The following is a 26,552-nucleotide window of genomic DNA, read 5'->3' as shown; positions in this document are numbered from 1 at the left end:
TCAAATTCTACCCACCTGTGTCCTTGTCCCTGTACCTGATGGCTTCCCTAGCCCCTCTGACCACATGCTGGGTTGTCTGGAAGTGCCAGGAATTTCTCATTACCAACGCTGGGAACAGCCCTTAACCGGTTATGGATGGGAGTTGTATAATATCCTGGTTCCCTTGTCCTGCTGGTGGAATGACTCTGCTGTGTTTTATATAATTTCCTAGAGTTTCCATGGTTACGAGACTCTATCACAATTTCTTGTACTTCTCAATAAAGTACTTGCTTTGAAATCCTTGTCTCCAGCTCTGCTTCTGGGAGTTAGAGTGGAAAGAGCTTGGAAGCCAAGAAGACATGGTGGCGACAGTCCAGGGGAGCCGTAGTGAAGGCCTGAGTATGGACAGCACCTGAGCCAGACAGGGTCAGGGTGAGCAGACTGTGGGGGGGCAGTTGTTGATCTGTGGCTGCTGGGAGAGAGAGGTCACAGACATCAAGGGTGCAAACATGACCACCCGGGGGTGGCGTTGGCTCAGCTTACCTATGATATTGCTGCAATACCCCTGGCCGCCCATGCATTCAACATTTGTTGAGCACCACTGTATGTCAGGCCCTGGTCTAGATAGATGCCTGGGTCATAGCTGCCCTCGTGGAGCTTGCATATATAAAGAGACTATAAGTAACGCATCATAATTGTGAAAGGAAGTTATACATTATGTTAGAAGGCACCCAGTGCTTTGGGAAAAAAAGAAAGCAAGGCAGAGCAAGTGTCCCTGGGAGCCTGGAGAGAAGGAACAGCTCTATAACCCACTGCAAGAGGACAGAAAGATGGAAAGCTTGGAAGGAAAGTCAGGAGGCCAGAAAAGAATACCATCACAAAATTGTTTCCAGAGTAAGAGAATCAACAGAATGGACAAGAAGGAATACTCACAATAGTAAGAAAAGAAAATTACCCAAGACCGAATAAAGCAGAGGTTCTCCAAGCTTGGGTGGGGGGTGGGGGGCGATGCAGGTCTCTAGGCCGGTGACAGCAGCAGCTTCACCATGGAAACCCATGGGAAATGTTAACTTCTTGGGCATCATCACAAACTTACTGACTCAGCAACTCTGGGCTGAGGTCCAGCTCTCCGGGTTTCAGCATGCCCTGAGGGGACCCCAGGGGATCCCAACACACACACACGCGCGCGCACACACACACACACACACACGTACACATCTGTGTGTGCGCACGCATGGACACCAGAATAAAGCATCTTCCTGAGATGGGAGTCACTGCCTAGCGCAGGCAGGGTTCGAAGAAAGAACATCTGCACACCTGAAGTGATAGAAGCATCAGGGAAAGAACAAGAAAGAAAACAAATTGCTTGTGAAGGAAAGTAACCGCTTGACCATAGTCTTCACATCTGGAACAGCCCCTGAGAGAAAGCAAGGGCTCCACATCTCGAGCATTCTGAAGGACAATAGTTTACAGGCAGCCCCCAACTTACCATCATTCACCTTGGGTTTTGGACTTCTTAGCAGTCTGAAAGCAACATGTGCTCAGTAGAAACCACACTCTGAGTTTTGATCTTCTTGCAGGCTAGGGATATGAGGGACGATCCTCTGTCATGATGCTGAGCTGGGGCAGCTCCCAGTCAGCCAAGAGATCATGGGGGTCAACAAATGGTACGCTGGCAACTGTTCTGTTTTTCACGTTTAGTGCAGGATTCCATTAATCACATGAGATAGTTAACACTATCTCTACTTATAACACTTTATAAAATAGACTTGGAGTCAGATGATTTTGCCCAACTGTAGGCTAATGCCCAAGCATGTTTATGGCAGGCTAGGCTAAGCTGTGTTTAAGGGGTTAAGTGTATTTAATGGATTTTTAACTTAGAGTATTTTCAACTTACAATAGCTTTTGTGGGATGCAACCCCATTGTAAATCAAGAAAGGTCTATATATTATGGAAATCATTATCCAGGTAAGGCATCATTCGACAGGGAAAAGAACTATTTCCAATCATGCAAGGATGCAGCAAAAATGTACTCTTTGATGGCACCCGCAGAAAAAGACAAAAGCTAAACAACCAAAACACTTGGTAGTTAGCTCCACTCTCATGAAATGCAAGAGCACTGGGAATTAGGGGAGGGGGAACAGAGAAAAGGATCATGTAAAATTCATAGTATCTAAACAGGCATTGATAAAAAAAAGTGTAGAAATCGAACACTAAAATTCAGATGCAATTAAAGTGAGTGACGGTGTTACGGGTTGGTGTAGTCTGAGAAGAGAAAAGAAATCACAGATTGCTATGGTTCTTGTTATTTTTTTTTTTTCAGGGAGAAGGGCATAATTATGAGTTAACATTAGATATTGATGAAGAAGGACAGGTTTGAAGATGGGAGGCAAAAATTAAAATGAAGTGTTTGAAGAATACAAGCAGTTCTTAAAGAGTTCCATAATATTAAAGGGAAAAGTAGACAAAGAGGGGCTCCTGGGTGGCTCAGTGAGTTAAAGCCTCTGCCTTCGGCTCAGGTCATGATCCCAGGGTCCTGGGATGGAGGTCTGCATCGGGCTTTCTGCTCAGCAGGGGGCCTGCTTCCTATTCTCTCTCTGCCTACATCTCTGACTACTTGTGATCTCTGTCTGTCAAATAAATAAATAAAATCTTAAAAAAAAAAAAGAGAGAGAAGTAAACAAAGAAATGTCAAGCAAGCCGATAACTGATAGAGAATAGAAGCACCAAGAAAACATGATAAATAGAATGTACAAAATAAGCCACTGCAAATTCACTAGTCATCTCAGTAACTGTGAATGGGTTAGATCTCCCATTAAAAGACAGACTTTTGATTGAATAAACGGTTGGGCAGGGTGGTGGGGGGAAGATAGTGAAATCCAGCTTTGTTTTTGCAAGAGAAAAGCAAGGAGACACAAGGAAGTTGAAACGTTTTAAATGTTTAAAAATGAAAAAGTATTCATCAAATGCAACTAATAATCAGGTATATCAGTTGTAATAGACAAAATAGGATATGAAACATGTTCAGAAAGTTCATGTTCACATTCATGCTCAGGTTCAGGTTCATGTTCAGAAAGTTTCATGTTGGTAAAGAATCTGCCAAATACACATCAGTCCCTTAACCATACAGTTTTAAGTAGAAAACAAAAGCAATAGAAATGTGAGGAGGTCAGCAAAGCCACATCACCATGAGGTGGGCGAGGTGGGCGAGGTGGGCGAGGATACCTGGGGGTCAGCTTCTGGGAGTGCAGATGACTATTTTGACAAGGAAGTGAAACACCTGATTTGTGATATAATCTTTTGGGGGAAGGAAGATCCTGGGGAAAGAAGGGAAAAGGCACAGTTATTTGCTTCTACCTCACAAATTTCAGTATTTCTGTGGGATATTTGAATGCAGAAGGATCTCTACAGCACCGAAGGCATTGACCCAGTTTAAGACGTTATGCTATGAATTATGTGGACAGGCATAAAACATGAAGAGGAAGAGATAAGCGGTGCTTTGCAGGAAGAGGTGGCAAGAGCATGATACAGAGGGTGTTGGTCCTCAGCCAAGCTCAGTGGAAATAGAGCCCTGCCTTCTGCAAGTGTGGTCCAGGAAGTTAGAGATGGCCCTGAGGACAAGTGGTCCCCGAGCATCTCAGACTAAAGCTGAAATGTGTGAATGGTGACCCAGTGACCCAGGCCACATCAGAGTCATCCTCCACGCCCTCTTCTCTCTCTCTCCTTCCCTTCCTTTGTCTCCTTCTGCTTTTTCTCTTGGTGTTTTTTCCATTTCTTCTTTCCTTTATTCCATTCTTCTCTCTCTCTCTCTCTCCCTCTTTCCTTCCTGCTTCCCTTCCCTCCTTCCTACCATAGAGTTGAATTCTATGGACCAGTTTCAACCACAGGAGAAGATCGACATCCAAGTCAATGGTGACAGACTTCACAGAAGAACCCAGCACAAAGATTTCAGGGTGGGGAAGTGGCTCACAGCACTGCAGTTTGGGTGCCGGGAGGCTCAGGTGAGGACCTGTGGGTGTGTGGCCTCGTGAAGAACATTCGGTCAAGTCAGGCTCCCCGGAGCTAGTTGCCAGCCTCGTGGGTTATCCTGCTCTTTCGTTTCTTTGCTGCACTTTGCCACCTTTGCACCACTTACCTGTCGGTTGTTTCCTCCACAAAGGATGACATGGGGTTCTCTGGAAGCTGCGAAGTGTTCATTGAGGCTTTGAGTTTGCGGGTTTACTGTCTGTGCCTTGTCTCCTCTTACTGAGTACATTTAGTCAGCTGAGAACTTGATATGTTCGTTTGGTTCGTAAACTCCACAGCATGCGAGTCTTGCGTTTTAATCTCCATGTCATCTCTTGCAAATGGACTTTGTATTGTGCAAATAAATAGATAAATGTACTGTGCATGCATTGAATTTTTTTGTACAAGATTCATATTTGAAAGATGTATCTAATATTTGTTATTTTAGTTAGCAGATAGCAAAAGTCACAAAGAGGAATTTAAATTTGGCATTTTTGTTCATGGGCTTTTCCTGAATTAGGAAACACTGGCCTCAGGTTTTTCAGTATGAAAGAGGATGTAAACATTGTGGTGTGTGTGTGTCGTCGGGGGGTGGGTTGGGGCCAGCCCTGGTTGTTCATATTAAGACAGAATTTCCAGGGGCACCTGGGTGGCTCAGTGGTTAAAGCCTCTGCCTTCAGCTCAGGTCATGATCTCAGGGTCCTGGGATCGAGCCCCACATCGGGCTCTCTGCTCACAGCAGGGAGCCTGCCTCCTCCTCCTCTCTCTCTCTGCCTGCCTCTCTGCCTACTCATGATCTGTCAAATAAAAAAAAAAAATCTTTAAAGACAGAATTTCCAAATGGATCTCAATAGTGATCAGACTGTTAAAAGGATCAGCTTTATTTAACCCTAAGCAATGAATGATTATCAGAAGTGTCTTGTCCCTTAGCATGGCAGCAGAGCACTGTCTCCTATCCAGGCCCTGTTCTCACCAGGCACGCAGTCTGAGAGTCAGGCAGATTCAGATCCGACCACCTGCTGCCCCAGCTCTCCGGCACAGTGAAACTCAGCAGCCAAGCAGGGAGGGATCTGGTCTGCCTGTGCAATTAGCTAAACAAACGGAAAAGGCTTTGCTGACAAAGTGGTGGCAAATGCTCCTGTGATAATTACAGAATGGTGTTTCCACATCACACCAACTGGGCATGTTTAATCCCGCACCAGGTGTCCCCCATGCAATTAAAATGATGCAGGAAACTAAATGGGCAGAGAGGCATAGGGGAGTAGACTCAGATCAGAAGACAAACTCTGGAACCATCGAGGCCAGCCTGGCTGGGTTCAGCAGCCAAGACACAGGACACAGTGCAGCCCAGTCCCTCTGAATGTCCTTGTCCCTCACCCCACCCTAGGTGCCCTGGAGTTAGTTTTCATAACCCGTAGGTAAAGATGCAGAAGTGGGTCAGGCAAGGTACTTTTTTAAAGCGACTCTTTGAGGAGAGAAACAGATATGTTTAATGACCATGAATTCAAGTTCTGCCAGGTATTTTGAGTTTTTATGAAATATATTAAAACAAGTTGACAACAAATGCATTCCAGAGTTTATTAGGTTATGCATGTGACATAAAACACAAAGGACAACAAGCAGGCTACTCATTGAGGCGGACCCGAGATGCCCCTGGTTTCTCAGAGTTCTAAGACCAACGCAGTGGCCAAGCCTGTCCTCCCCACCCTGGGAAACAATTGCACCCAGGGCAGAAAGAAGCCCCACAGAAGAAATCCCACAGTGGCAGAATTAGTGCACCGCATTTCGAATACACAGATTAAAAAATACAAACATTCTCATTTAGCGTTTGTGCAGCGATGACTGACATTTGAGATCACATCAAGTATCACAGAACAAGGCCTTGTGAACGACATAATTCAAGCTTCAGCCAACTATGCGTAAAGAACCCAGCCCAGAACAGAGGGCAAAATCTGCAGAAAGGAAATGCTTGCCCCCTTGCAGATAAGAGGAACAATGTAAGAAAGAATTTATAGAGTTTCTTCCTAAAATAGATGGGCATGATCTCTGAGAACAGGTCAAAACACAATTCTTTTTTTTTTTTTTAAGCACTTCAGCAAGTATTAGTTTCGGGAATCTGGAATGGAATATGGTATTTGATTACAGAACACATGGAGAATTTTGATTATCAGCTTTTTGGGGGGGGGTTGACAAACGCCACAAACCCTACAGACATAAGCAGTAGCTTTTGCAGCCAGACAGGAACAGATGTTTTCAGGGATCATATCTCAGATTCCCATGCTAAATCTATTGTTTAAGGTGATGGAAATATGGAGGGGACATTACACCATTTTGCAGCTGCTAGAAAGCCATGCTTTCCTGTTTTCCTGATTCAGACAATGGAGAAGCTAAGGAGAAAAATAATAGGAAAAGGCTGTCCTATATTTGCTTTTAAAAACTGCATTATTTTGAATGTAGTACTTTTTTTGGGTCAAATCTCGCCTCTGTTCTCTTAGTTTTCATGGGAATATCTGTGGGAAAGAGGGTTGGAATAAAATGAGCTAATGATCACATCCATATTCTCCAAAAGCTGTTTGGCGATAAATCACAGGTCCTCTCAGGAGGTATTCAAACCGGGGCTCCTGAATGGCATGTAAGAATAGCAACAAGCACGTGTGTGTTTCAGGGAGAAGGTTTATTTCCAACTTAGTTTTTCCTGTACCATGCACATAAACACACCCGCATACGTGTTTAACTTTTTATTCTACCTTTTTGCCTAATCACAGGGAGGATGTTAGCCTGCACCCCTCCTGTCCTTAAGACAGAAGCCTCTTGAGTCACCCACTTTATGCTGCCGGGAAAACACCGTGGGGCTATGCAGTGCCAGATGTCAAAGGTTGCGATAATTAGGCATGTGGATGAACCAAAGGGACACCAGCCTCGAGGTCACAATGCTGAGCAGCGGTGGGTGCACCCTACAAAAGACCCCACCAGGTCCACCATTCCCAAGGCTTTTTCAGAGAGTTTTCCCACCTTTGCTTTATACAGTCCTCAGATGGAGCTTGTCCTGTACCACATGTGCACATGAACAAGAAAAAAGAGGAGGGAGCATCCCTGAAATTCAGGAAGGAGCCTAGTGGCCTGCATGTTTTAGGGGACCTCCTCCCCTTAAATGATCTGTCTTGGGAGACAGAGTGAGAGGACGGGGTGGGTTTGTTCTGAATATAGTTTTTCCAAGAGCATCCTAGAATTATTGAAGTATGGGGAATTCTATTTGGACAAAAGTCTCCATTATCTTTGAGCTTGTTGACAAGTAAAGCCGTCTCCCTTTCCCCATCGTCCGGGCCTTTCTGCTGCTCAACAGCTCAGGGACAGAACAGTGCTCCTGCCCAGCCTGGGGACACAGTCGGAGGAGTCTGCACCTGACAAAGCCTACCTCTCCCATGCTCCATCCTTTCCATTTCTTATTCTTCGTCATGGCCCAGGCACCTGGGAGCTTCTGGTTAAAAAGACTGTTGGCCAATGAATAGTAAGTTATTGGCCACATGGACAGTGGGCATTTGTTTATCCACTGCTTGTGGACCCCCATCTCCCCAAGCAGGGATTCACATCCCTCAGACAAAGGTATTAAACAGGACAATAGCATTTGTTTGAGACCAGCGGTTTTCATCAGATTCACTGCCTAAGGTCATCTAGTTCTGGGATCTTAGCCACTAGTAGGAGTGGCCAGGAGACAAGGCAGGGCACGTCTACCGAGGAAGGGGCAGATTCTGCTGGAGAGGGTATTGAGAAATTATTTACCAGCCCATTTCCTCCCTTGTGTATTTCACAGTGGGGATCTGTGGTCTCCATGTTGTCGGGGATAGATTTTCTTACCCATAGAGGGATTTGAACATGGAAATCAGAATTGGGGCTGCACCGGAGAAGAAATCCAACTCTAAAAATGAGAGGGCGCACTTGGGGACCTCAGCCAGTAAAGGTCCCACAGGTCCAGAGAGGGGCTTAGGGGAAGCCTAGACTAGGAATGCCTCCTTCCTTCTAGTGACAAGGTTGAATTGTAAAAGCCTGGAGGTAAAGTTGTTGAATTTGCATTTATTTCACCTAAGTGTAGGTATTGTCAGTAACACATCCAGCTAACTCTTTAAAATCATCTGAATAGTGGCATGATTGGTTCCCATACAGGGTCCTGCGCTCAGTGGATACAACCTTTGTCTTCTTGGATGTTAAGCATCAGTATTTCAACTGAAATCTAAATAATCTCAGAGGTCTTTAAAAAGCACAAGTTCCAAATACCTTGTTAAGTCCTCCAAAAGCTTCATCTTTCCTTACACCTACCCCTTCACTTATCCACTTTCTCAAAACAACAACAAAACAAAACAAAACAAAAATCCTGAAATATAGCATCTACATTCCAAAATTAGCTAAAGGATATTTACTCAACTCTGAGGGCCATGCACCCGGCAGCTCTTCCTGCCCCAGGTGTCCACCTCTGGGACAGATGTGTTTTTAAGGCAAAAATAGAAACAATAGAGCACCCTGGTTCTTCGAGGCAGATTTTGAAATCCCTAGAAGGAAATACAGTCCCGTTCTGCTCTACCAGGCAACAGCAGGCTTGTTGCTGAGGTCTCCCAGTGCTAATCAGGCAGGTTTTAACAGTTCTGACCACTGGTGAATCCCGGAGGAGCTTTCCAGTGACACAGGCAGAGCTGCGTGGGGAGAAATTACTCTCCACCACTACACTGGGAAGGGAAATCTTTGCAAGCAAGCATTTAAAAATAAATTAAAACTGCTTTGAGTGGTTTCTGTGGTTGCAAATTTTGAACTATTCTCTTTTCCTCTATCCCTCCCATCTCCCCCGCTTTTTTAAGAAATAGAGGAAAATGTGTCACACTTTCTTCAAGCAGAAAGAAGACAGTGTCCTGCCTGCCCAGTCCCTGACATGCAAGCTACAGCCACAAGTCAGGATCATGTTCTCAAGAAGCAATACCAGCTGTGAGCTATGTCAAAATGCCTTAAGATGCCACCATTCAAAGCTCAGCATCTCATCCCCCTCACACAGTCTTAGTAATCAGAATGAGAGGCTTCTCAGGGCTTCATCCATCTATGATCAAAGCATTTAAATCCAGAGCAGCATTCAGGGAAGGCAGGTGGCCCGGGAGGTGTCTCGGGGCTGCACTCGCCCAGAGACAAGACGTCTCCAGCTTTTCCCCTTGTGCGTAGTCACCTCATCAACAGTAAGTGTGTGTTAGCACAAGTGAATTTAGATGGATTGATTCAAGTATTTGTGAAACAAACCCCAGGCTTCTCTCTCAGGCGCTTTGGAGTACTTGCTCTCGAAAACATTTCATACCTCCTCCCACACTTTCCAGAATTCACTTGCAAATAAACCCAAGACTATTAGAGACACTAAGAACTAGGAAATGCAATTTCAAAACTCCCAGCATGCTTGCTACCTAAGCAGATCAGTGTACTCTGGTCATTCTGTGGGACTCCAACTATAAAACTCCGCAGGGCTTGTGATGGGAAAATGCATGAACTCAACTGTAAAGAAATGTTTCCAGTTCTGAATATGTTCCTTTTGACAAAAACAAAACAAGACAAAAACAAAACAAAACAAAACAAAAACAAAAACAAAAAAATACTTCTTATGGACTATGTAATTAAACAATCGATTTAGTTTCTGTTCTACCAAGAGGAACAAATCATTCCAACCCTAATTAGCATTAGCAGACCACCCTTTCTTCTTAGATGAATCCAGTGAGCAGAAAAGCAGTTCAAAAGGAGTTAGCACCTGACTTGTAAACCCCTGATCCAAAATCAGTGGGAGCCATGCAATCAGTCACATTTGAATTTGACAAGATAAGTGAGTAAGAATTGTTAATATTCACAAAATTCCCAAAATGACATCCTAACCCAGTGGTCCCACTTCAGGAATACCACACACATGTAGAAAATACCTGTATATTCCAAGCAGTCAGGCTTTTAAGAATGTTTACAACCGTTTGCTAAGATTCCAGTCCAGTCTTTTGGAAGGATGTGGGTCCCCCACTTCTGACGGGGTGCATAAAGGTCAGAGGATGGTGGTGGCTGATTGTCAGTGTCTCTGGGGCCATCTCACCTTCGGCAGTCCGTCCCTGGCGTCGGACTACAGAAAACAACCACGACAGCATTGGAAGCTGCTGTGACCCACCGAGCACATCTAGACCCACATACTCCACACCCCAGGCAGGGCAACAGCCCTTCAGGATCGCCTCTGGGCCGACAGCCTGGACAAGGCCTGTCCCTTGTACTCTGCCTGCTTTGTGTGCCAGTCCTTGCCCTCCCACCTACCCGCACCTGCCCACCCTCCCGCCCCTCTGGGTGACCTGAGGCCTCCTTTACCTGTACTGATTCTCCAAAGCCCTGCTCTCAGCTCGCTCTGGAGCCCAGGAGTAGCTGTCAGCTGCATTCTGGGGCTTTTTCTCCTTCTCCTCCTCCCTCTTTGCTCTCCGCTTGCGATAGACCAGTAGCCCTAGAGCCAGAGCCAGTAAGAGTAGGATGGCCACCACCGTGCCCAGTATGTAGAACAGCAGCAGCTTTTGTCCGTCTGTGCCCTCTTCGTTTTGTTCTGCCATGAAATCTTCATCTGCATTCTCCCCAAGGCCAGTGGTGGCCATGGGGTGATGGGTGCTGGGCTCCATCCAGACACCAGGGGGCCTACTGGAAGCCAGCATGTCAGGTGCAGTTGGGGAGACAAAGGTGTTGCGTGGGAGGGAGGGTCCCTTTGTGGTGGGTGCCTCCTTGGAAGTGCCCTCAGGGTCCCCGATGGGCCTGGACATTGTGGCAGAATACACAACTCTCCCCTCTCTATCTCCTGCATCCTCTCCCTGGGGAGGCCCAGGCGGTGGTGCCAGGGAGGTGGGTCCTGGCGTGCAGGAGACCCCATCGGGGCCCAGCTCCCAGCCTGGCAGGCAGCCGCAGCGGAAGGACCCCTGTGTGTTGAGGCACAAGCTGTCACAGAGGCCATTCTCTGTGTCCGCACACTCGTCCACGTCCTGGCACTGGGTGCCATCCTCCCCAGCCAGAACATAGCCCTTCTCGCAGGAGCAGTAGAAGGAGCCGTCTGTGTTGGTGCAGTTCTGGGCGCAGGGCGTGTGGCCGGTGGCACACTCGTCCACATCCTGACATCCTGACTCACTGGGCTCATAGCCCACCCAGCACTCACAGCGGAAGCTCCCAGGGGCGTTGACACACTCCTGCGGGCACGGTGAGTCCTGGCACTCATCCAGGTCCACGCAGTCCCGCTGACTTAAATCCAGCTGGTAGCCTAGGGGGCAGCGGCAGGTGTAGTTCTCCCCTTGGGATGCCGGCACACAGGTGGCTGAGCCTCTGCACGGGTTGGAGCTGCAAGGGTTCCGGGAGGTACAGGTCACCAGGTCGTCAAGCAGCCGGAAGCCCGGCCGGCAGCCACAGCGGAAGGAGCCGTCGCCCCCCTCGAAGCAGTCCTGCTGGCAGCCCCCGTTGTTGAAGCTGCAGCCATACTGGGTGCTGATGCAGAGGGGGCCCGAGCTGCCCCAGTCAAACACATCAGGGGCCTTCTCCCTGCACACGAAGTAATCCTCCTGACCGTGTTCCCCAGCCCCGCAGACCACGGTAGCCGCGGACCCAAAGGGCACAGCCTCCAGGGAAGAGCTGGTGGCCTTGAATGGGGTCGTATAGTCTACCCGACCTGGACCCCCCAGAGCCAGAGGCTGGCACATGCCTTTGAAACTGAACTTGCACACGAAGCCCTCGACGCTGCTTCCTGGAGAGTTCGGGCTCCCACAGGGGCCCTCTGACCACTTGGAGAGATGGCTGGCATGGGACGGCTGGGACAGTTGCAGCAGCAGGGACACACAGCGCTTGGAAATGCAAGAGCTCCTGACCTCCTTGTTCCAGTTGGTGTAAGACGTGTCCTCCCCGCCGCCCAGCCAGCTGAAGCCTTTAAGCGGCAGGCTGGGGTCTAAGCACTTGCCCTTCTCGCGCTGGAGCCCTATCCAGAACTTGCCGATCCTAGCTGCCAGGATTGCCTCCGACTCCAGGAGCTGGGTGAGGGCGCGCTGGATGTGCCGGGCCTCCTCCTCACTCCTCACCGTGGCCAGGTTGCCCCCATTCTTGCTGCAGTGAAGCTGGGCCTCTGCCGCACTCAGCTTGCCCCAGTGGGCGGTGTAACAGGCATTCCCCGCACACACCACAGCTTCCCCAGGAGCCTGGGCCCCCGCCTGGGGCTGGCCCAGAAGCAGCAGCAGTGGCAGCAGCGGTAGCAGCGGCAGCAGCCTGGCGGAGGTGGCCGTCATGGCCCCGGGTCCCTCTTGGCAGGAGGCTGGTGGCCCTGCAGTGACAGCAGCAGGCGCAGCTGAGCTCCGAGGAGAACTGAGGGCTTGGGCGCAGATGCTCTGGCACAGGGAAGAACACAAAGGCTGAGGGCTTTTCACATTCCCCTGACCCAAGGCGCATCCTGTGCTGTTGTACTTCTTATTTCTTACCGGATACTGGGGCTTCCTGCAGTGAATAGTTTTCTGACTCCTGTTGCCTTCATCATGGTTTTGTTGTTCATAGAAGAGGTCAGACGGCTGCGTTGGGTCTCTGGCTAGTCGCTGGGGAAATGCAGCAGTGTGGGGGGGGCCGGCGGTTCCAGCTCAGGGATGCCTGCTGCTTTATTTGGGCTCCCTTGTCTTTCCCATCTGCAGGAAGAACTTAAATGGCATGCTACAGAGTGAGTGGAGACTTTTGGAGACTAGGAACTTGAAAAAGCTCACTTAGTAACCCATAATAAAATTCCACTTTGGTTTGCAAACAACCAGAAGAGAAAAAAAAAAAAATTCTCAGACTTAAGACATGAGGCCATGGATGGTTATAATTTTCAGCCTTTTTTAGAAGCAAACTGGATTTTTCTTCTGCCTATCTCATGTTCCCTTTGGCTTTGGAAGTCTTTTTTCTTTTATCCCCTCATCATGAACTTTAAATAGATGGGCAGTTTTTAAATAGGAACCGGGCCGTGGGAATGACTGATTGTCTCACACAATGCCAAGCTCCTAAAGAACATTAACCCAAATGGGATGAAATTTGGCAGTTTTCAGGGTTTCATAGTGCAAATACTGTGTTGTGAGGTGGCAGTGTCACAAAAAGCAACAGAAAAACAAGAGAAAAATGTTTCTAGCCTCGTGGCCCTGGACTTGCTTTCCTGCCTCCCCCGGCTCAGGGTTAGTAGGAAGGGCCAGAGTTCTGAGAATCCCGGCCACAGCAGGCCCCTTCCTCCCAGCAGCTTATCAAAGGCCCTTGAAACAAAATGTGCTTTTCCTGAAGTCACAGATGTGTTACTCATCGGGGCTGTCTTTTCCCCAGAAGTAGACCCTGAGACAAAGATTTGGGACACGTCATTTATCTGAGAGAAGTCAGACAGGAATGGGGTGTGGGAGGAACAGAGGATGCCTGAGCGTGCAGATGATACTGGGTCTCCTGGAGCATGGTACCCGGGAACACTCAGTGACCTCATCAGTTCTCTGAGCCAAGGAGATGGGACTCTGGCAGCTCTCTTACAGCTCCCCTCCTCACTGGAAGCAACAAATTCTTGGCACTCTGGATTGATAGTGAGAACCTCATTCACCAGAAGGAGCACTCAGGAGGGGAATGGCTGGAAGCTACCAAGATGCTTTGGGCACGGCACACATGTCTGCTACATTGGCCCTCTATTGAGATTTGAATTAGGGTGTCATGGGGGGTTATGAACTCACTGGCTTTCAGCCTCGCCAAAGCATAAGGTGCCCATCTCAGACTCTAGTTGGAGACCCTTCAGAGGTGTCCCTTATGTTCTTATTTTAATAAGATATTTGAGATAGTCCAGGAATCCTGTCTCAGACCCTTAGGCTCCCCCTGTGTTGTTTGGTGCCATCTATCCACCAACTCACCTAACCATCAATACATGTATCCATCCATCCATCCATCCATCTATCCATCCGTCCACCCATCCGTCCACCCATCGACCCATCCATCTAACCACTCACCTATCCATCCACCCACCCATCCATCCATCTACCTGTCCATCTATCCACCCACTCATCTATCTATCCATGCATTTATCCATCCACCCATTCATCCAACCAGGCAATCAGCCAGCCAGCCAGCCAGCCAGTCAACCAGTCAATGTTATTTAAGCCACCACCATGCACTGGGCTAGGCATTGGGATTAAAGGAGGGACTCCTGCCTTCATGACCCTTGAAGTCCGTTAGAGGGGACAGATTTGAACATGTTGGACAGCTGTAGCTATGATAGGTACCACAAGGAGAAGTTGAAAGTGTCAGCAGAGGTACTGCCCTATTTGGGATGTGGGCCATAGGACTGGCTCCTCTGATGGAGAAGGCCAATGAAGTTGGGATCTAAAGGAGGAATAGTTAAGAAGGGGAATGATTTCCATATGAGGGAATAGCACAGACAGAGGCCCTGTGGCGTGAGGGTTGTGACCTTTACAAACGTATGAAGGATGGGCCATGAGACTGGAACCTGAAAAATGGGAGGGAGTACCCAGGGAAAGAGGAACTCTGTGAGTCCAAACAATGAAGATTTGGGGTTTTGTTCTGAAATCCATGGGGAACACCCAGAGATCAACCTGCTGAGATTGCATGTAGAGAATTGGAGAGTAAGCTAACAGATCCCAGTGGTATGGGGAAGCCACTCAGCAGGCAACAGTTGATTTGCAGGCACAAATGACAGTGACTTGAGCTGAGCTGATCCCCTGGATTAGGGACAGCAGATTCAGGAAATGATACAGGTCCAGAACAGGCTGTTCTTGGCATTGGTGGAGTAGGAGCAGAGGACATGGGAGGTATCCAGAAGGACTTCATCACTCTCTGCTTATACTACCAAGGGTTGCGGATCCTGGAAGTCTGTGTCTACTGGAGGTGGAGAAATGGGGCATGGACCAGAGAACAATTGGAGGGAGTCTGCCTCTTAGGACCTAGGATCCCCCTGCCTCCTTAGGACTCTGAATTTACCACCTTGGGAAACTTGGGAAGTAGCCAGGTTTAAGGGGGCATGAAAAGGCTGGAGTCCCTGGGTGCAGGCCACTGTAGCTTGGTGAATATTTAGTCTTGGCGAAAGGGTCAGTGTTGACTTCTTTCTGGGCAAAGAAGCTATGTTTCTAAAGTTTTAGTTATAGGCAGGCAACTTCTTATCATTTTATAAAATCAGTCTGATGATGATTGAAACTTGAGTTGCACTAGAACCTGGCATGCACTCATAGCAGAGACTCTTCCTTCTTTTTTTTTTTTTTAAAGATTTTATTTATTTATTTGACAGAGAGAAATCACAAGTAAGCAGAGAGGCAGGCAGAGAGAGAGGAGGAAGCAGGCTCCCTGCTGAGCAGTAAGCCCGATGCGGGGCTCGAACCCAGGACCTGGGATCATGACTTGAGCCGAAGGCAGCGGCTTAACCCACTGAGCCACCCAGGCGCCCCGAGACTCTTCCTTCTGATTTAGACTCCTGTCTGTGTAATTTCTCGATTAACTGCTGTGATCGTGCAGGATTCACCCAGCATCCTGCTTGGTTGGTGCTTAAGGACATGGGCTGAATGAGTGATTTCCAGCTTATGAACCATTCTGACCCCCAGATCTTTGTCCCGGTATTCTTTCGTTGGCAGTTCTTCATTTTTCACATGGGAACTTCCGAATCAACTCTTCTTCACTTAGCCAGGTGTTGACATCATAAAGAAGAAAGTGAAGCAAAGACATGTACTCAGTTTATTCATTCATTAACCCAGGGAATATTGTAAAACACTGGCTGTGAGACACACCATGTACAGTGCAAGAAGCTCCCAGCTCTTAAATTTGTGAAGTCCACTTCCTTATCTCCAGTAACCCGGTTAGCTAAGCCTTGCTCTTGCTCCCCCTCATCTGTAAAGAAGGACATGGGAACCAAAGCCTCTGGATGCCTTTCTTAATCTAGTGTCAACAACAGAGAATTCATGTAATTACATATCCTTCTCTCTTCTGAAACTGGGAATAAGGAGATCAGAGAGAAAGCAGGGACAGAGACCACTGCTGCCCTCACTGTGTGGTACAAGGAACCAAATCTGTCTAAACCACATGGGTGCAGTTGGCCTCATACTGACGCAATGACTGTTAAATACAGTGCAGTGATTATCTCCCCTCCCTTTGTGCCTCACAACTTCTGACTTCCACTCTAATCCTTGATCTTTCAGTTACCGCCTGCTGAGCTTGGCTGAGTTAACTCTCCTGGGACCCCATGGCCAGAGGTCTCTAGCTCCAAGTGTCCTGCTGTCCTCCTTCACCTGTAAGGCAGTGGCACAAGCATTTGGGGGGTGGGGGTGGGAGCCCAATGCCTTGTGAGCTCAGCAGAAGAAGGAGAGCTTACTTTTACCAGGTGGGATTTAGCTGAGTTCACAAAGTACTGAGGATTGCCTGGATGCTGACTTGAAGAAAATTCTGAGCCTCACATACTGAATTCTTCCGCGGATGACAAGTTACCACCTTTTACTTAGAATGTAGATTTTATCGGGACACCTGGGTGGCTCAGTGGGTTAAGCCTCTGCCTTCAGCTCAGATCATGATCTCAGGGTCCTGGGATCGAGCCCCACATTGGGCTCTCTGCTCAGCGGGGAGCCTGCTTCCCCCTCCCTCTCTGCCTGCCTCTCTGTCTTTTTGTGATCTCTGTCTGTCAAATAAATAAATAAAATCTTAAAAAAAGAACGTGGATTTTATCAAACCCCTTTGAAGATTGATAGTTTAAAAATAGGAATCTGTAGTGGGGAGACCAGAGAGCTTTCCTTGGCAGATTTTTGAGTGCAAGCCACATTAAATGTTCTAAAACAATCATAATCCTATTAGCATGGTGTAAGCCCTGAGCCATGACCCCAAACTGTCTACTTTTATTCTGTACTCATTTATCAATGAGTACTGAGCTCTCTTTTTAAATTGTCTAAAAACTTACTTCATACAAAAGAATAAATATTGTTAAAATATCTGTACTGCCTGAAGCAATCTACACATCTGATATAATCCCTATCACAATAACACCAGCAGTTTTCACAGAGCTAAAATTTATATGGAATCGGAAGACACTCCAAATAGGCAAAACAATGTTGAACAAGAAAAGCAAAGTGGAAAGCATCACAATTTCGGACTTCAAGCCATATTATGAAGCTGTAATTGTCAAGACAGTATGGTACTGGCCCAAAAAGAGACACATAGATCAGTGGAACAGAATAGAGAACCTAGAAATGGACCCTCAGCTCTATGATCAATTAATCATCCACAAAGCAGGAAAAAAGAGCCAATGGAAAAAGATAATCTCTTCAACAAATGGTGCTGGGAAAATGACAGCCACATGCAGGAGAATGAAAACAGACCACTTTCTTACACTATACACAAAAACAAATTCAAAATGGGTGAAAGACCTAAATGTAAGACAGGAATCCATCAAGATCCTGGAGGAGAACATAGGCAACAGTCTCTTGACTTCAGCCCTAGCAAATTCTTACTATACATGTCACCAGAGGCAAGGGAAACAAAAGCAAAAATGAACTATTAGAACCTCATCAAGGTAAAAAGCTTCTGCACAGCAAAGGAAACAGCCAACAAACCTAAAATGTAGTCTATGGAATGGGAGAAGGTATTCACAAATGTCTCATCAGATGAAGGGTTAACATCCAAAATCTGTAAAGAACTTAACAAACTTAACACCCAAAAAACAAAACAAAACAAAATCCAGTCAAGAAATGGGCAAAAGTCATGAATAGATGCTTTTCCAAAGAAAACATCCAAATGGTCAACAGACACATGAAAAAATGCCAAACATTGCTTGGTATTATGAAAATACAAATCAAAACCACAGTGAGAAACCACCCTATCAGAATGGCTAAAATTAACAAGTCAGGAAACAACAGATGTTGGTGAGGATACCGAGAAAGGGGAAACTTCCTACACTGTTGGTGGGAATGCAAGATGGTGCAGCCACTCTGGAAAACAGCATGGAGATTCCTGAAAAAGTTGAAAATAGAGCTACCCTACAATTCAGCAACTGCACTACTAGGTATTAGTCTAATGGGTACAAAAATGTTGATTCCAAGGGTCACATGCAACGCAATGTTTAAAGCAGCACTATCAATAATAGTCACATTAGGGAAAGAGCCCAAATGTCCATCGACTAATAAATGGATAAAGAAGATGTGGTATATACATATATACAATGGAATATTCCTCAACAATCAAAAAGAATGGGGCCACCTGGGTGGCTCAGTGGGTTAAGCCTATGCCTTTGGCTCAGGTCATGATCTCAAGGTCCTGGGATCGAGCCCCGCATCAGACTCTCTGTTCAGCCGGAGCCTGCTTCCCCCACCACTCTCTCTGCCTGCTTCTCTGCCTGCTTGTGATCTTTCAATCTCTCTCTCTCTCTCTCTCGTGTCAAATAAATAAATATAAATAAATAAATAAATAAATAAATAAATATTTTTAAAAAAGAATGAAATCTTCCCATTTGCAACAATGTGGGTGGAGTTAAAGTGTATTATGCTAAGCAAAATAAGTCAGTCAGAGAAAGACAAATGCCATGTGATTTCACTCTTATGTGGGATCTAAGAAACAAAGCAGAAGAACATTGGGGGAAGGGAAGGAAAAATAAGATAAAAACAGAGAGGGAGGCAAACCATAACAGACTCTTCATTAACTGTAGGAAACACACTGAGGGTTACTGGAGGGGAGGTGAGTGGGGGGATGGGATAACTGGGTGACAGGCATTAAGAAGAGCACTTGTTGAGAGGAGCAAAGGGGCAGCTTATAGATCATCCAACTTTTTTCCCTTTGAAGAGATAGCACACTTCCACCCTCCGTTTAAATCCCACTCTGTCACTTAGTAGCTGTGTGACTTTACGCAAGCTGCTGAATCACTCTGTTCCTCATTGTGTAGCACAACAATCTGTGACTCTTTCCTCAACTGCAGTGGGAGACAAGGCAACTTCAGGTCCCAGGGGGCTTTGTGGAGATTTCAGTGAGTTCTTACCTCCAGCAGAGAACAGCGTCTGGCAGGAAGTGAACTACCATCATACTGGGAAGCTGAGGAGCTGAGAACACCCAGACTCTCCCACTACAGCTGGAGTTAGAGCCTCCGTTTGGGCATTTGCTGGTTTTGGGATTGGACGCACCTAACCTCCAGACATGTTGGTTTCCTCGTCTGTGAAACGGGGAAAATAAGAGTCGCAATGCCATCACATTGTGAGCGTTAAATTTAAGGAGACAATAGCTGTATGCACTTCCTTTGGGGTCTGAGGCAGAGAGGACTCTCAAGAGGTTAGAGTCCCTGTTACTGGAAAGGCAAGGAAACAGAAAAGTCAGGCACCACACCTCCACACCCATCCCCACTGAAGAAAAGCTGAAAAGGACAAAAACACCCAATTGCCTTTGGCAGAGGCTTGGAGATTTTCTTTTTCAAAGACTCCCCTGCCTTCAAGACTTGTTTTGCTCCTTGGCTGATTAAACATTCTTCTTCAGAGCATTATTGATTTTTCCACGCTTTGTAAATAGTCTCCTAACGTAATTTATCATGCACAGTATTTATAGAAAACTTGACTGGGCTGCATGTTGTTTTTAAAGTTAACTGGTTAAATTACCTCCTGGCAACTGGCTTTGAGAAGCAAAGGCCGCTTGTCAGCATTTGGAAAAAGATAAATCACAAAGAGGAATAGTGCTTTTCGGCAGGGTCTTTCTTACATTTTTCATCTCTAGCATCAGCTCTGTGCATGAAATAGAAGGTTGTAAATCATGCTTCCGTGGCTGAGCTGGGTGATTTGCGGGGTCCGTTTGGCATTTGCAGCATTCTTGGTGGTTCCAGTAAGCTGTCATAACAATTTGGCCCTATTTAGACAATACAATTTTATGGAAATACAGATGATCTATTTGGCCTTACTTGCCAAGTTTTGATTCTCCATGAAATGAGAACAGTAACACAACGGTTGTTTGAAAGGAGGTCATGTAGGTTGAATAGATAGAATTTTATTGCCTTCAGGAAGCTGAGCGGGGAATCTTGGGGGTTTCCTAGAAGGACAGACTAGATCTAGAGAAGCAAATGACTCAAGCATCCATTGAGAACTAGACAGGTACCAGGGAGGTCCAGGCCCATGCCCAGGACCTGGCAGATGGGTGCTAGACTGTCCTCTGCATCTGGGAGCCCGGGCTGCAGAGGAACCGTCTGCCCTGATCCAGGAGCACACGAAAAAGTGGGACCCCATCTTCCTAGGTCAGAGCTGCTGCCTGGTTGCCGCTGGCATCTTCAAACTCAAGCAATTTAGCACAACCGGGAATAATTTCCACCTTCAGTCGCTGTGATTGCTAGCAAATGTGACACTTCCTAGATATGTGACTTTGCAAGTATCTGTCCTCCCTGGGCCTCAGTTTCCTAATGTGGAAGCATGTGCTTTAAATGAGATGACGTAGTAAAGCTTTTGGCAGTCAGTGCTTCACCAACAGTTGCCATTATCAGACATGTGGATAGAGGCTCCCATTCCCCATGTGACAGATTTAGGATTATCTCTGCTCTAGTTGGTTCTGGGAGTAGCCTCCACACACACGCCAGCGGTAGCGCCATGCTCCATAGCACCCCACCGGACCCAGGGAAGGCCCCCGGGCGTGGGGCAGGAGGGGAGCTGCCCCGAGCAGAGATGGTGGAGGGGTGGCTAGAGGTTTCCCTAACCTGTGAACCCGAGCGGATGCATGTAGGGCACTGGGGCAGTGTGTGTGCTTCCAAAGGCAGCCCTGTGACCTGAGATCCCAGAATGTGTCCTGCAGCTCTCCCTGCCTGCCGTGGGATGGCAGCGGCCAGAGGTTTCCACCCTGCATGATCCAGCGGTGACGCGCCTTCCACTAATCCATTGTCGCCCCTGCCACTGGGGTCACAAGCTGCTGTGGGCCCCTGGGCCCTGCTGCCTCCGTAAGTGTGCTGGGGGCTTCTTCTGTGCAATGGCACTCTGGCTTCAAAGGCTCGGGCCCTGCCTGCTGGGGTGGAGAGAGAGGAGGCGGCAGGGGCACTCGGCGTTAGGGCCCCTCTGCTCCCTGGCTTCCAGAGCCAGGAATAATAATTCCTGCACCTCTCTCCGGGAGGTTAGCCGGGAGCCTCCCGCCGGCTGTGCTACATTCAGATCTGCCAGTCTAGCACTGTGTGCTGGACTCTTCAGCCAGGGTTGATGGGGCTCCCTGAACGCCCTGGGGACTTCCTAGAATTTGGTCTTCCTAACTAAATCAGACTATTTCATGGAAGTGTGGTCTCCTCCCCGTCCTTCTCAAGTATGAGGGGAGAGGTCAGAGCCCCGTTCTAGTAAAGGTACCCTGTGAATTCTCCTCTACTGCCTGGTGCAAGCTCTGTGACTTCAGGGGACCGACTCAACTCTCCTGTGCCATTAATTTTCCATCTATGCAGAGTCACTCTGCATGACACTCTGACCCCTTTCCACACTGTGGGAGGAGGTGAGGGCAGGAGAGGGCAGACCAGGAGGAGGCAAAGAAGACATGCCCAACAATTGATTGACACTCGTCACCTCTGTCATGGCATTTACTGGGCAAACAGATGAAGAAGTCTCTTGTTTTCACATCTCATAAAAAATAGCTGAGTGGACTTAGTTCTATTAAGTCATTCCGAAAATAAACCAGAGTTGTTTTTTATATATATATATCTCTTTTTAAAAAACATAACAGAAAACTGACCTTTTTACAAGCTGCTTTGTTTCCCTCAATGTCTGCTTGGGAAGGGGATGGGTGTAGGGAGAGGAAAACAGGGAAAACAGGACAGGGTAGGGACATGGCAGTCCCATGACCCCAGTGGCTAGGGGTTGCCTCCAGGTAACACAGGAAGGTGCTAGCCACTGCAGTTGGTGACACGGTGAGGCTGTGGGTGCCTGTGGGCACCCAGGACACGATGACAGAGAAAAGTCCTTATTAATCAGGCATTCCATTCATGACTGCGTTGTCCTGGACAAGAAGGCCTGGTTGATACCCCAATACCAGCACCAAATCCTGTTAAAACAGACAGAGGTCAAAGTAGAGATGGCCCACAGTGTGCAGAGATCCTCTAGCGTGGCTGCCCATAAAGTAATAAACTGCCCATGTTTGCACTCATCTGTCTAATTTCATTTAACTGGTGGCAAAGTTTCATCACCTTGTTGCTTTTCCCATAAATGTTCTGGATTGTGTCTAGTTTCCATCTGAAACTATGAATCACATGGTCCACGCCCTACCTTTCTCCAACACGGCAAGGGAAACTTTCCTGTTGGCAGGACCCATCCCAGCCTATTTCCGATGAGCATCCTGGTGTATTGCATCTCCTTTTCCCAGTTCTTTCTAGAAGATAAAAGTTGGAAAGTGGCCGGATCCCCAGGCCCAGGAGAATATAACAGTGCTGTGCTATTCAGTGTCAGTCATGCCAAAGCCTCATGACAACCTCTGTACATGAGCCTCTTTACCAGAATGAGAACTGTGGGTCCCAGGCTAGGTCCGGCTCTCAGACATTTTTTATTACAGCCACTCAGTGTTTTTAAAATTTTGATTTAATGCTCAATATTTAAGAATTGTATGATTTTGCATAAAGATTTGGATTTCTGGCTGCTCCTGAAAAATCAGGGTGTGTGGCAATGTTGGCCTCCTGCCGACAGGGCAGTCAGCGGCCACACCAGGCTCACAGGTGCTGCTGTGCTGGTTCCGGTAGTCCTGGGACCTCAGCTCCACTAAGTACCACCCTGGCAACCCACCTGCCTTCCACCTAAACCAGGGATCATTCTTCAGCTGAAATTACTGGGGTCTATCCAGAATTTTGTGTGTCCTTCTCGCTCTATGAAGTAGAGTGTGGGAAGGCCTTCTTCTCATCATATGACTCCTTGATCCCTCTCTAACAGATGTTCTCTCCTACTTTAACAGAGAGGAACTCAGTTGTGTATCTTTTGGCGGGAAGCTTCAGAAGATGCTAGGAGATTCCTCTTTCTAGTGGGTAAACCCAGACAGGTCCAAGCTGATGGTAACATGCCCATCCCCCTGGCCAACACCCGAATCAGGTCAGACACGGGACACGGGCTGCCCGTGCAGTGTGGGGGAGCGTTCCAGGAGCTTGCCTCAAACAGAGATGTGAAAACAGTCATCCTGTCCTCTTGAATGATTGTCTCAGTACTGGTTTACAAAGCTCCTGGGGTTAGAACAAGCGGGCATGCTTAGGAAAGTGGAAAACAAGAGATGACAAGGAACCTGGGACCTCAAAGCCATCACTGAAATGCTGCATGGGCCAACCCTGAAATCACCCCACCTGAGACTTCTTAAATGGAATGATTACCATTTTCGATTGTTTTAACAAATTCCAGATTTTTGAGTCCTAAGGATTTTAGCCTGTAGGACAAGAGATGACCCGGAAGACTTTCAAGTTCTTCCTGGGTCTGTTTGCCACAGCATATCCCCACACAACAGTTCAAGGGGTCAGGCAATTTCCCCCACCCACACTGGAAGAGAGAAAAGTCTTCTCACTAGGCTATTTGTCAGGGAAAGTAGGCTCTCCCTTCCAGGGGCTGACGGTGAGGGAGGTGGCTATTTATACCCGTAGATAATCCAAATGGTGGCATGGAACTACCAGCAAGGACACGTTTAGAAAGACCGGCTGTGGTCTGGTTGTCCGTGCTCCAACAGTCTGCCTGCATCTTGGGGTCCAGCGACAACAAGGAGCAGTGGATGGCACAGAGGGGGCGTGGCACACAGGCCTGAGCTGGCAGGAGTCCTGGTGCCCCCACCTGCTATCACTTTCCGGTTTTGCAGGGGAATGAAGTGGGTGGCAGGAGGAAGGTGAGACACCAGGCTGCTGCGGGTTCCAACATGCAGAAACCGCAGGATTGGAGCCTGTTTGAGATGAAACAGGATGATGTCACATCACACAAAGCCGGGCCAGTACCTCCTGATTTCCTTAAAAAGTTAAGTGCGGAATGCCCAGGGGCTGCCAGCACCTCACCTGAGGGGGAATTCAGCAAGTGTGTGCCCTTTCTTTTAGCTCTTGTATTGAAAAAGCAGAAGTGACTTTAGTGTGTTAGCGATTCATCTCGGAACCCCCCAGACAAATGATAATTTTCAGTGGTGACTGCTTTGCAGGAGTTCAGTTGTCGCATTACAAAACCAGCTTCTTCCATAGAATTCAATGAAAAAAATGTATTTCCATTCAACTCAACTTTTTTTTTTTTTTTTCAAGTTAGAGGTGGTAGGGGTGCAGAATGATGTAATTTGCTTTACTAGGAAACTGCATTATTCAAGAGATCAGTGTAGGGTCATAAAGGATGTGGGTTACCTGCTCTGATTGAGGTTGACTATTGATTTCTTCTCCCTGTAATGCTGCAAACTGATTCATAAAGGCACAGAGCGGTAGCAGACGTCTTAGCTCCATGGAACGCCCTGCTCTGGCTGAATTCTGAGTCAGCAGCAGTCAAGGCTGGTTTCACCAGGTCCTTGCACCTGCCTGGGACTCGCTGTGAGAATGTGCCTGCAGGACAGGGCATCCCCGCCCTAGCCAATGCCATTCTTGCCTCCTGCTCCCGCCATGCTCCTCACAGTGGTGCATGTCACCTCTGCCTTCCCAACTTTCTCACTTCTCTCTTTTCCACCTCTTTGATGTCCTGAAGTTGCTCTCACAAAGGTCAGGCCTCTGTGGGTGACCACAGACCCATGTCAGTCCTCAGTGACTCGAGCTTCTGACTCTCTTTCTGGAATCCTCTTGTTGAGGACCCCAGGTAGTCCAAATCCCATAAGATTCTTCCCCTGGTGGCTGTCCTCCTGTGTCCCTATACCTCCCTCTTTTGCTGTCCCCTACATGACCTCCTCAACTTACCCCAAACATCCCCATTACTGACCCAGCTACCTACTTCTCACCTGGACTGCTCCAAGGCACCAAGACCAGAGACATGTTCACTTTCTGCCTGTCTCAATACAAGACATGCAGGGAGCATCCTTAACTCCCACCTCCCCCACATTCTTATAGATGTCATTGAGCCCAAATTGGCCTTCTTCTCCCTGCCCAGTCCCTTCCTGTGCTGCAGATCCACCACCACTCCTGGAGACCTATGCACTGGGTTCCTGGTGGGATGCTGGTTTGGCTCCTGCCTTCCACTCTCATACTAGAAGGTGAAATCACTTTAAAATGTAAACCTGGTCCTTTCTTCCCCTGCCACATACATATGCCACAAAGAAATGCTGCCAAGGTGTCCCACTGCTTTGGGGAGAAAAACCAAACTCCCAACATGGCCTGGTTAGGTCTGACAATTTTCTCCTTTCTATTCCCATCTCTGCGTTCTCTAGATGCAGCCCTATGGGCTGCAGGGTCCTCCTGCAGGGCATTTACAAGCTATGTGCTCTGGCCTGCTTATACACACACACACACACACACACACACACACACTCTCTCTCTCTCTCATACACGCACACACACCTATACATGCTTACACACACACACACACACTTGTGCACACATATATACACATGCCTGTTCACAATACATGCATGTCTATAAACACACATGCACACACTCCTACACACATATGTGTACTCTGATACACACACATATAGACATGCCTACAAGCATGTAAACTAGTTAACTAGTTAACCCTTTTAACCTCCTTAGGTATTGGCGAAGCTGTGCTCATCTTCCCAGAGTAGATCCAAACTCCTTGTTATTTGCTCTCAGGGCAAGCCCCCCCACACTACACCTCTTCTGAAACTTTGTACATTTGTAGCTTCACGGAGGCATGTGGGACATGATGCCTCCCTCCAGTATCTATGGACTCATAAGAGCTGGGAACTTGTCCTTCTTGTCATCACTGGTTCCTGGTGCCTGCTACAAGGAGTAGGTGGTCAGTAATTGTTTGCTGAATGAACTGACGAATCCCCAGGGTGAGCATGGAGAGAAGGCGGATTAAGCAGGGGAAGGCCTGTTCAGTTGGGAAATCCAATGGACATTTAGGATGCACACTGCCAACTTGTCTGAGATAGTTACAGTTCAGAAAGAGGTATGTTCAAATTTAAAAACAAAGGAGGAGGAATTGCTGGGCTGGCCCCTGGTCCCTTCTGCTTGCAGTTCCTCTGCTCATGAAAAGGAATGAAAAAGAATTCATGCCTGCCCTACAGTGGTCTTCCCCATTGCTCGACAAGCCCCTTCTGTTTGTGTCAAGCCCCTTTCTCCATCTCCACCATCCTGTGGGCATGGGCCTGTGAATCCCAGAGGACACACCATGGATCCCATTGTGCTTCCCTTCTCTTGTTCACAATAGGGTTCTTAGATTTCTCAAGTAGGTTTGACATTGAGATATTATTTTCAAGGCCCTCCACTCAAGTGTTCCTCCTTGACTTTCCTTCTCTTTTGTGTCTTTGTGTAAAACATTAAACTCCCCTGTATGAAACACACTATGAAGTGATTTTAAAGGCATAACATCAACACAAAGGTGATGATTAGAGCAGGTGCAGAAGAGGGGACAGCAAGAAGAAAGCAATCTGGTCATGCTCAGTTTTCATCATCCTTTAAGCATCCTCATTTGGACCAAAGTCTCTCTGATGTGAAG

General features: G+C 47.5%; 1 protein-coding gene across 1 annotated transcript; it reads right to left on the bottom strand.

Moving 5' to 3' along the window:
* Positions 1-6,168: 6,168 nt before the first annotated feature.
* On the bottom strand, positions 6,169-24,904 carry CD93 (CD93 molecule). The gene is made up of 3 exons (XM_047746962.1): positions 24,871-24,904; positions 10,345-12,619; positions 6,169-10,108 (listed from the first exon to the last, which is right to left on the bottom strand). Exons 1-3 carry the CDS (start codon positions 24,902-24,904, stop codon positions 10,078-10,080), a joined length of 2,340 nt encoding a protein of 779 aa, XP_047602918.1. The 3' UTR covers positions 6,169-10,077.
* Between the last annotated feature and the right edge of the window lie 1,648 nt (positions 24,905-26,552).

This window comes from Lutra lutra, chromosome 9 (assembly GCF_902655055.1).
Source record: "Lutra lutra chromosome 9, mLutLut1.2, whole genome shotgun sequence".
Lineage (NCBI taxonomy): Eukaryota > Metazoa > Chordata > Mammalia > Carnivora > Mustelidae > Lutra > Lutra lutra.
The sequence above is the reverse complement of the archived record's forward strand: the minus strand, read 5'-3'. Positions and strand labels throughout refer to the sequence as shown.